The sequence below is a fragment of the Gavialis gangeticus genome, unplaced genomic scaffold (genome assembly GCF_001723915.1).
Source record: "Gavialis gangeticus isolate Ggan-Ray unplaced genomic scaffold, GavGan_comp1, whole genome shotgun sequence".
Taxonomy (NCBI): Eukaryota; Metazoa; Chordata; order Crocodylia; family Gavialidae; genus Gavialis; species Gavialis gangeticus.
In genome coordinates this window covers 133,939,991-133,951,762 of record NW_017729025.1, presented here as the reverse complement: position 1 = coordinate 133,951,762, position 11,772 = coordinate 133,939,991, and the positions used below count along the sequence as shown (strand labels likewise).

The following is an 11,772-nucleotide window of genomic DNA, read 5'->3' as shown; positions in this document are numbered from 1 at the left end:
AAAAAAAAAAGCCAGCAAAGGCTTGACATTTATTATTGACAGAGAAACTGAAAAATGTAATTGACTTAAAGCAGGTTATTAAATGTCATCATCATCTATAAAACATAACATGATAGTCTAAAAATACTCAGTGGGAGTTTTTCTTTTGTGTGAGAGCTGCTTTTTCCATATGAAGGGAGAAAAGGAAGAGAATGATTAGATACTGGCTGAGATATTTTGATGTCGATTCACAGAGCTTTAAATTAATGGGTTCTCCAGTTAGCATAAACATATAAGGAATAAGAGCGTAGAAAGAAAAAGTTGACTTTTAGACAACCATTTTGTACACGTTTGTTCTCATAGGGAAGAAAAACACCACATTTTAATTTCTTAATGTAGGAGAACGTTTTATAAAAATATTTTCACTCACACTGTGCTTTGGTACATGTCTAATGGCAGGAAGTTGGATGCTATAGCTTATGGGGGATAGGACTAATAATGATTCTTATCTTCAGTGACTGAAAAATACGTAGGGCCCAGTTCTACCTTCAGTTATACAAGTGTAATTTCTGTTGATATCAGTTTCTGTGGAGCCATTCCCAGAGATGAGTTTCATTATTGATGTAAGCATTATTCATTATTGATGTTTGTTGAATTGGCCAGTACTGCATTTATGTTGCAAATGTTAAGCATAACAGGAGAAAACCATTTTGGAATTAATAGAAAGACCTGAGACTCCAGTTTCTCTCTAAGGGCTCTTATTGACATTGAATGGAAGAAGGACACTTATGTTTCTTGAAACAAGTGGCAAGTTTTATCAGGAATCATTTTATTAGGCAGTGGTGATAGGTACCTATATTTGTAAGACTGCCAAAATCTCTCTCTAAGGTCAATGAACAATTTCGGCATGCTGCTTATAAAATTATGAAGTGAAATTAGTTTTAAGCACAGATGGTAGTCAGTATGGCATAGGTAACAAGTAATTTTTTATTTTAAGTACTTTACAAATATACAGCAATATAATACATTGCAAAAATGTCACACAGCAGATTAATTTAGCTATATGTACAATATAAGATTTGCCCTTATGAGAGTCTCTCTCACTAATTTTATACTGTAAACCTCACACAGATATACTAGTGATTAAAAGCCAAGATTTTTGTTTAGTGTATAAGGCCCCACAGTGAAGCAAATGGCAAAACTCTTGACTTGAGTACAACTAGGCCCTGATCAATTATGCCAGCTAAAACTATACTTTCCTTTATAGAGTTAGCCCCTATTTTCTTCAATATACCACATAAGAAATACATTTATTTTTGAAGTTAAATGCAGATCTTGTCTCTATCAACTAGAAAATTTCTAAGTCCTGCAGGTTTTACTTTGAATCAAAAAGCCTATGTAATTACTTGGCAGTACATAATCGTTTGCTTTTCCTAGTATATACCTATTTACTTTGCTGTTTGTCATTATTAAGTTCCTATAAAATACTTTAAGAAAGTCTTTAAGGAAGAACTCTTTCAATTCTTGCTAACAGGAATGGACACCTTTTTACTCATTGCAGTGACTGTCAGACCTAATTTCAATGAGACATGCAAAAAAGAAATCTTTACACCAGCTTTAAGTGATCAGTTTTCCAAATAGCAATGGCATATTGTGTGTGGCTGAGTGCACGGTACTTGCAATGGTGTGTATCATGCTGCATATGTCAGAATTATCAATAGACTAAACATTTCAAACTTGTTAATGTTTATAATGAACATTTTCAAATAATGAGAACTATTTGTCACGCTATAGAAAGCTTCCTAAAATGAAAGACTTCCTTGTTATCATCTGTTTTTTGACATATTTATCTTTTTGTCATGGATTCCTAGGAAGAAAAGTTTCAAGATGATTCGGTCCCAGTCCTTGTCATTACAAATTCCAAACCAAGACGGAAAGGCACCATCAAATACTTCATTTCTGTCTCCTGCAACTCCAGTTGTTCCAGGTGCTTTTCAGCAAGTCTCAGTGCTATACAATGTACCAGAATTTCAGAGAGTTGCAATTAGTGGGGATTACTGTGCAGGGGTAAGAAATCTTTTCTTTTTTTATCCAGAAAAAACCCCTTATGACTATGAACAGTGGAATGATTGTATATTATGACCCCATATTATTATACAATTGTACAGTGCCTGCTAAAGTTATTGGAGATGTACGGGTGTGATGAGGCAGAATATGTTCTCAATCATTTGTGTGTGTGTATATTAATTGGTAAAGAAACACAATGTAACAAGGCATTAAAGATGTGTTAGCATATGAAGATAGAAGATGTAAAAATGTATAAGCACAGTGAGACATGCAGGCATGTGCGGTTTATGGTGCCACAAACTGCACTTCTGGAACACTAAAATGTGCCTTGCCTGGTATATAAAAGAAAAAAAAAACTGGGAAAAAAAGCAGTGGAGACCATACATCCGCAGCATGTGCCAGAATAAATGGAGGGCTGGCTGTCCAGAGCAGCACCTTGGCTTCTGGCAAGGCTCAATGATGTTGGATTTGTGCTCCTACTGCACCAGGACACCAAGTAATACTGCTGGGGCCAGCACAAGTGCTGGCCTCAGCCTACCTTATCCCTACTCGAGACAATTTGCTGTGTGCCAAAGTGCACATGCAGGAGCGTGTGATGGGACACAAAGTAGCGGCACAAATTTGTGCCTCTGCAAGTGCACGTCCTATGGTGGGGAAGAATGCTTTTGTGTTTAAGGCATTGGACTTTGACTCAGGACGTTGTCTCTGAGTTCCTTTATGACCTTGGGCATGCTTACACTTTTGGAAATACTATCTTTTTATTACTAAAATGAGTTAAAGTTAGTGACTAAAACCAATGCTTGTAGCTGTTCCATTTTTAATTCTTCTTTTTTCTTCCCTTTAAGGTTACAGTTGATGATTATGAACAGGCTGCCAAGAGCCTGGTGAAAGCTCTACTCATTCGAGAGAAGTATTCACGTCTTGCCTACCATCGCTTTCCAAGGACAACATCGCAGTATTTGTGTACTATGCAAGATGAAAACTGGAAGATCGAAGATGAAGTATGTCCAGGTAAGCAAGTATGACTTTTTTTTTTTTTTAAAATAGAAACCCTACCTTAACAGGGTATAGATACCATTTTTTGGTTTCTTTGATGTTTCCTATCCTGAATGTAGCTTTTTTTTGGACCTAAAGATATATTTTCCTCTCATCTGCACACAAGATGGGAACTTAAACTATCAAGTTCACATCTGAATATATGCTTCCCTGAAGATTGGAAAAGTTTTGAATGTGATAGGTTTAGACTATGCTGAAGTTTCTTAATATTACTTTTTTTTTTCACACAAATATTAAAGAAGATATTACTGTAGTTATACTTTTACTAATGAGGGAAAGAGAGGCGTGGATCATATTTTATTATAACCCCGGAAACAAAAGAACCACAAACTACACAGGTTCTCCGAACCAAAAAACATTCTCAACCATAATCCTGGATGAAAATAAACAATTTTATTGGTTGTCCTCTGCTATAGTGATTGGGAGCATTAACCTTTCAGAGAAATAGTTATATTATTTGAAGAATACAAGTAATACAGGCAGTCCTTGCACTTACAGCGGGTTACGTTCCTGGAAAAGGCGCTATAAGTCAAAACGATGCAAGTCAAATCTGATTTTCGCATAGAAAAAATGTTATAATAGGGTTTTTTTATAGAAATCAAGGAACATAACCCCCTATTATAACATTGTTTCTATGGGAAAATTAGATTCGACTTACTGCACTGCACTTTAGAAAGCTTTTAAATTAATATACGCTGATAAATGATATACACTGTACAAAGCTTTCTGAAGTGCAGTGCAGTAACTAAGAGGGGCACTGTGGCCAGTGTGGGACACTTACCGAAGGTAAGATCCTCAGTCCTAAAGTGGGACAGGCAGTGGCTTCTCCCTGAGGTGAGGCGAGACAAGGGTGGGGATGGGGGCTGGCACGGGCTCTGCCAGCTCCGGGGAACTGCTCCGCAGGCTCCGGCAGCTCTGGGGAACTGCTCCACTTCTCAGCCCCGATGGCATGTGCCTCCTCGCTCCCAGAGGTATGGTGAGGTGGGAACGGGGGCTGGGAACTGCTCTGTGGGCTCTGCCAGCTCCGGGGAACTGCTCTGCTCCCCAGCCCTGATGCCATGTGCCTCACTCCCCGAGGTGATGCGGAGCCCCCAGACTAGTTACCCAGAGCCGACGCAGCCTGCGCCAGCCCCTGTCCCCGCCTCGCTGTGCCTTTGGGAGCGAGGAGGCACGTGGCATCAGGGCTGGGAAGCGGAGCAATTCCCCTGTGCCAGCTCCCAGCCCCAGCCCCGTCTTGCCTCTGGGAGCACATAGCTTACCTCCGGTAAGTGTCCCACGCCAGCCCCGATGCCTCCGCCGTTGCCTGCCGTAAGTGCAAGGATAGTGCCCTCTTCTCCATACTTCCCCTATAGCAGGTTAGGGTGTTCTTGGTGTTCGGGATCAAGGTGCCTCATTCAACTAGGTGGTGCCCAATTCATCCAGCCCTGTGGGCCCAAAGTGGTATACAGGGCTGGTCCACAGGCTGCATCTTGGCCACCCCTGGGTTAGACGAACACTTATCTAGGATAGTTTGGATAGGGATGATACTGCCTTGAGCAGGGGGTTGGACTAGATGATCTCCTGAAGTCCTTTTCAGGCCTACTTTTCTATGATTCTGTGGCTTTAATAGATATATTAGCTGTTAGAATCTAAAATGGCCCTGCTGTAATTATTTTTTGAATAGGTTGCCTTTTTCTTAAGATACCTGTTGTGCCACCAACCTTGCTTCACAGATTTCCATCCTCCCCCAAAAGAACTAGAAGATCCTTATAACCTTGATGATGCTCCAGACAACTTGGATTATGTTGTCAAGATGAAAGGAGGAATTCCATTTGTTTATGACAACAAAGAAACAATGGGACTGAACGAGCCTCGGAGCTTGCCGTATCCTGACCTGGAGACCTACACACTTGACCTCAGCCATGTTCTTGCTCTTATTGCAGATGGTCCAACGTACGTTTCCCAATATGTTTTTCCTCTCTCCTCCCTCCACAAGCTTTGAGCCTAATCTGAACCAAACCTTTTGAGGTGTGGGAGTTAAAACTTGAATATCACCATGACTGTCCAAATAGCATTAGCTTTTTCTTTCAATTAATGAACCAAGATTGTGTGCTCTTTTTTTTTTTAAATTAAATATTACACTTACCAGTCTTTAGTCAGGAAGCAGGGTAATATTATGGGATGATAGACTCATAATGCTTCAGCCCCGAATAAAGAGGAGAACTCCATCCAGTGCAACTCCAAGAAGTCCTAGTCTGGGACTCTGGAACAAAGGAACCATTTGGGTTATCCTTTCAAATGCTTTGCCTCTCTTACAGCCATCACATTCCCTAGATCAGGGCTGTCCAGCTTTGGAGTTACTGAGGGCTGCACCTGCATGGGCTGGACATTGCACAGGCCCCATGCTACACAGACACCAGTGGCACCCTGCTGAGTCCTGCCATGTGGATGCTTCCTATGCTGGGCAGGGTCTCCTGGCCTGCTAAGCTGTGGGCTCCTTGAGTCATGTGGGGCCAGCAAGTGGCAGCTGGAGGAGGGGGGGCCCAGAGATCTGGGGATGGGGGTGGGGCAGGGGCAACAGCAGCTAGAGTGGTTGGAGGGAGTGGTGGATGGACTGGAGTATAGGGGCTGCATATCAGCCCCTTGTGGCCTATGAGACTTGAGTTGGACAGCCTGGTTCTAGAAGGAAGGTTACATCACTCAGAAATTAAGATGCAAATCATAGGCAAACAAAACTCTTGTGGTAAAGGTGATACCTTTTATTAGACCAACTAAATAGTAACAAAAAATGTTCTCTCTTTGCAAGCTTTTGGGCGAAACACCCTTCCTCAAGCAAAGGAGAATTGAAAGATTGTAAAAGTTCTCCCAGGTAGAAATGAGACTTCATTTTGCACAGGGGAGTTAAAAGATGGTAGGAATCTCCTGGGTATAACAGTCCATTTAAAAAAAGGTTGCTCTGTGAGTATGCAAAGGAGGCACAAACAATAGGCAGAAGCAGGTTTGTTAATTGATGGTGTCTGATTGCAGGTAGGATGTTGAATTTTGCTTCTGTCTTGTTCAGCTGTGAAGTTAAATCTGCCTATTGTTTGTGCCTCTTTTGCATACTCACAGAGTAACCTTTTTTTTAAATGGACTGTTATACCCAGTCTGTTTAACTTCATAGTGTTTGGGAACAATGCACCATGTGGCCAAACCAGCAGGAGCTCCACATTGCAGGGGCGCCAGTAAGGGCCATGGATCCCTACCTTCATCTTCCCAGCTGAAAGGTTTCCTAGCACCATGTGGGCAGGTGGCCCCACTACTGCTGCACTGCCCAGGTGGATGGGTGGCCTCCTCTCACCTCCTTGGCTGTTAACTCTCCCATTGCACTGCATTGTGAGCTCCCCAAGCACTGCAGCTGCACTGAGCCATGCTGTCTTGTTCTGCCTTGTCACCTGGGGGCAGAGGCAAGAAGCAAAAACCAGAGGATGGGGGAGCCTGGAGACTACAGCTGCAGCAGCAGCCAGAGCATTGAAGGGAACAGCAATCAGGGGAAGCCTGGGGACCATACAACCCATAAGCCACCAGTTGGACAGCCACGGGAGAGACAAACATCCCAAACTATTTGTTGAGGTGCATATAAATTCCTATTTACTCAGTGGAAAAATGATATGCCTGCTTATAGTTAGGCTCTTCCAGTCTGATTCTTACCCATTGTCAACAGAGACCAACCTAAGTAAACTCTTTTCGTTAACTTTGTCTCATGAATTTTCTACATCACACTGTTTCCCTGTTCCCAGCCACTGACTTCCTGCCATTTATTACTTTTGCTAAACCACAGCTCATTGAACGTTGTTTTTTAATACTTAATTAATGTAGCCTGTTGAAATCTTCTTGCCTATACTCTTTTGAGTGTCCCCAGCTCCTGAAGGGTAGTATATTCCATCAGATTTGTTCCGTTTAATCTGAATAAAAGCTTTCTCAAAGATCTGGCAAGCTTTGAAAGTGATGGGTTTAGACCATGTTGAAGTTTCTTAACATTTAATATTTATAAAAAACACAGGAAAGAAGATATGGGTAATCTCATTTCTGTTTTTACTATGCAAACAACTTATTCTGTATGTTTGAATTCTTTTTAATTTGATCATAATCAAAGCATAATCTTTTTTTCCCCTGCAGAAAAACATATTGCCATCGAAGGCTGAATTTTTTAGAATCTAAATTCAGTTTACATGAGATGTTAAATGACATGTCTGAATTCAAAGAACTGAAGAGTAATCCTCATCGGGACTTTTATAATGTGAGAAAGGTAAGTGTGAAAGGGCTTACTGGGGCAATCTATTTTTGGGATAGAGTTTTCCACTCCAGTTTTATAACATTAACAAATCCTCTGAATTATAGATATGACACATTCCAGATATGGATTGCAGGATATCTTCTTGGGGCTTGTCTACAAATGGCTGTTCATGAAAGTTAATCTAAATTAATGAAAGGCATGATTTTTAAACTGAATTAAACTACCACGTAGATGGTCTTATTCAGAGAGGACGTAGCTTTAATCTGATAGTTTTGTTTAGTTTGGAAGTGAAATTAAGTTAACTAAATCAAATAACGGCTTTTAAAAATTCTGTTAGACTCCACACAACAAGTTTGACACAGCCTAATTAAATCACTTTAACAGTTAATTCAGATTCACTTTTGTGGAAGACCACATGTCAGCAGAGCTCAGTTTTGGTTATAAATTTAAGCTGGTATTGAAAAAGATAGATGTATTGAATAATTTTCCTCTAGGCCCTCCTCTATGGCCTCTATATTTCTGTTTTTGTTTAGAAATAAGGCAGTGGCCACTTGGATGCATCTCCAGTGCGTGAGTGGGATAGGGCTTTGTCTTTTCTTGCAGCCGGAGGTGTAGGCATGTGTTTGGGTTCTGGCAAGGCTAAGCAGTCTGTCTTACACCTCAGAGTTGTGAGGCTATACAGCCCTGGTAAGGCTACTGTGAATTAAACCAGTCACTGGGTTGGAGCAGAAACCTTTATATCTGCTCTAATTTCTGCTGGGAGCCAACACAGAACTTGCTAAAATCCAGAAGGGATAATGGTTATCTGAAGCCATCTGTTCCCTTTTGTTTTGGCTGTGCCTTCTGAGAGAAAGCAGTGAAGAATCAAGTCCTATAATGTTCTCATTAAAAATAATGTGGAAACATTAACAAGACAAAATATAACGTCCCTACTTCTTTAATAAGTAAATTGAAGGACAAAAATCCATTTGTGCTGTGTATTGCAACTTTGTAGAATTAGGTGCCCTAGATATATGCCTTTGTCTCAGGTTTCCAGTTTGTAATATGGGAAAGATAATATGTATTTCTTGCCATTCTGTTTCACTGAGATAATGAATGTGTCTTGTTCTGTGAACATACCAAGTGCTACTAAGTAATAGTAACAGCAAAAGGGCTTCAGTGAAGTAGTAGGGGTCAGTGCACTGTTGCATGCACTATCCTTTGAATAAAAATTTAAAGCTGTAGATCTTCCCTCTACATTATTGCTTTCTGTTTAGATGTAGAATCACAATTGAAATTGTTTTGTTCAGTAGCATTTCATGGCAGGAAAATTTGTTATTTAAAGCAAGATGGCAAGAAATCACAACCAGTTTTCTAGTTTTCAGTCTTGTAAATTTGAGCATGTTTTGAAATAAAAAAGTAGATTCCTTTCTGCCTTGCATGTCCTCACAATTTAACAGGGATTCAGCAAACCAATTCTGCCCTCAGTAGCATGGAATCCAGCTGAGTGTCCCAGAGCTGGGATCTATAGCATCAAGAATAAGTACTTTACTTAGTAAACTATTTTTGTTGCTGAGGTCAGTACGTATGAATGAATGTGCAGGGAATGCAGATCTGACTAAAAAAGTTATCAGAAATACAGTTCTCAAAAATACAGGTCCAAGCTCAGTAGAATTAAAGAAAACACTGTCATTAGATTAGGTCTTTAAAATGCAGTCCCTGATGGTTCTGAATCATGAACTGATTTCATTCACAATTTGATTGTTAGATCAGTAGTGTTTAGAAAGGGTGTGGAAAGAGTCTATCCTAACCTCCCTGATTGAAAGTAAAAATGTAATATAGACTCTGCCAAGCCAGCTTTAAATCAGATATATTTGACACAAATTGCAATCTAACCATGGCAACCCAGAACTCAGTATTGACTAAAACCTGTCTCAGATGCTGGATAAACATTTGGGCAGTCAGGATGCTTTGAGCTCCAGGCTGCCATAGTTAGGGAGGCTACTATCAGTGCTGAAAATGGCTATTTTAAAACTAGTGCAGATATGTATAAAAATGTACTGCAGTTAGCTGCATCCTGTCTAGATTGCTGAAATGACTGGTAAAAAGGAAGTCAAAGCCAACCATTACTTTTAGCATGAGACTTTAGAAAGGCATAACATTGCTTCTCTGGAATTTTGCTCTTTGTAGTTATTATTTAATCTTAAAAAAATACCTCAGCTCTGGTTGGAAGGAAGCACACTGGCAAAGGCTAGAAATAGTTCTTAAATGTTGCAAATATATGTTAGGTCAGATCTTTATCTTCAGTTGTTAAAAGAGGAACTGTTCTTTCCTACTGACAGGAAAGACTACAAATTCAGAAAAGTACTGAAAATGTTTCTTTTGTTTAATAAAACAAGTAAAACATTCAAAACCATGGCCTATACTTTATTAAAAAAAAATATTTTAAACTGTGGCCAAAGACTTCTTAAATTTCAACCTTGTCTTTACTGAGGTATGACATGGTCAAGTGTTGCCCCAATTCAGAAAGATTTTTTCCTGCTCTAGGGAATCAGACCATTCAAATGATTGAGTCCAGAGTCTGGCAATCAGATCAACAGCTTAAACTTTGCTGCTAGTGCAGATGAACTCTTTGCTACCTTCAGATACCCATAATCCTTGGCTAGGCAGGAGCAGACACAGCTCCTGCAATTTAATTTGGCTGGAGCCAGGTACTCTGCCAGTGGAGAATCTTGTAAACTCCTCTACACTCTGCTTGTGGCACTCTTCCCCATTCCTCTCTGAACTTCAGATATGCAAATAGGTTAGGGAGTAGAGCCAACTGTAGTGACTTGTAGGGCTGTGTGAAGATTCGGGTGCTGACTGGATTCAGAGGAGATTCGGCCTGATGCAGCGGCCAAATCTCCAAATCAAATCAGGAGACCAATTAAAAGGTCTGAATCGATTCAAAGCTCTCCAAATCTATTAGGAAAACACTCGCAGAGCTTTAGCAATTCAGGCAGTTCCTGCTGGCTGGAGCAGGGAGCTGGACCTGGACTCCATGCTGGTAAGTAAGGGAGAGGGGACCATGGGGGGGGGGACTGCTGGCAGGCCCCATCATGGCTGCCCTCCCTGGCTCCAGCTCCCAGCTCTTTAAGAAAAAGCCCCCACTCACCAGCTGCTGCCAGGCAGAAGGGTGATCCCCACTGCCTCCTACTGCCCCACAGCATGTGGGGGGCTCTGCCACGAGCCCCTCAAACCCTGCACACTCTCCCAGGCCCTCTCTCCTAGCCCAGCTCCTGGCCCTTTAAAAACCAAAACTCTCCTGGACTCACCAGCTACTGCAGTGGCCTCAGAGCTTCTGGGGGCTCATGGCAGAACCCCCCCACATGCAGTGCAGGGCAGTAAGGGGCAGCAGCTAGTGAATTGAGGCTTTTTTTTTTATTTTTTTTATTTTAAAAGGGCTAGGAGCTGGGGTTGGCAGGGCAGCCATAGGGGTAGGCTGGGAGGCTCATGGCAGAGCCCCCCCCCATGCAGCATGGGGCAGCATGCCCATCCACCCCCTAGCAGCAGCTAGTGAATGCAGGCTTTTTGTAGAGAGCTGGGAGAATGGGTGGGGCAGCCATTGAGAGTGGGCAGGGGATGGGGCCAATTCAGAGATTCTGCTGCAGCCAGATCTCAGAATTGGATTCAGCTGAATCTATTTGCAACAGTGATTTGAATCACTGAATAGAATCACTGTCTCCTGAATCTGCCAAATCCAAAGCAAATACTAGGCTCTTTGCACAGGCCTAGACTTGTACCATCTCTGGAGAGAATTTCCTGGGAAAACCTTGCTTTTTCCATTTAGGGCAGATTTCTAGCTGCTTTGCTCAGATTCAGCAATGCCAGAACTAGAATAGGGCAGCGGACTGGGCCTTACGTCCCAGATGTGTAGGCACACATCTTACTAACTTTAGCCAGAGTTCAACATAATAAGAGCTAGAGGGTTTCATCTAATGGATTAAATAGAATTGTGGGAAACACCTAGGTGCAGAATTTGGCCTTAAAAATAGCAAAAGAAGATCACTTGAAGTGTAGCCACTGGATATATACTTAAACTGAAAGACAGTAAGCAGACTTTGATTGTTATGCCAGTTGCTGGTCTTCTCTGACTTTCTATATGTAGTGATATCTATACATTGCTCAAGTTTGGGTTAAGTCAGTTAAGCCACTAGGTTAATAACAGTTTGATTTTAGAATTTCTTTCCATTGCCCTTGTAACAAGGTGGGCTGGCCCTTTTAAGTGGGAGCAAAAAGCCATGTCGTAACAGTCCAACTGCAGGAAATTACTTCCTTTTGAGTACTCCACTGGCAGTTAAAACCCCAGAGGGGAGAACAGGGAGAGTTGAGCTAGAGGGAAGAAGTGGTCTGTGGGCAGGCGGCCAGCTGGAACATAGATAAGCTTGATACTAGAA

At 41.5% G+C, this 11,772-nt stretch overlaps 1 protein-coding gene across 1 annotated transcript in view; it reads left to right on the top strand.

Annotated features, from left to right (window-relative positions):
* The window catches only part of AMPD3 (adenosine monophosphate deaminase 3), a 60,408-nt gene that overhangs the window by 4,954 nt on the left and 43,682 nt on the right, over window positions 1-11,772 (top strand). Inside the window, exons 3-6 of the mRNA XM_019519585.1 lie at window positions 1,851-2,046; window positions 2,892-3,057; window positions 4,815-5,034; window positions 7,240-7,369. Of these exons, the coding sequence (XP_019375130.1) occupies window positions 1,851-2,046; window positions 2,892-3,057; window positions 4,815-5,034; window positions 7,240-7,369 (712 nt within the window). The remainder of the gene's footprint in view (window positions 1-1,850; window positions 2,047-2,891; window positions 3,058-4,814; window positions 5,035-7,239; window positions 7,370-11,772) is intronic.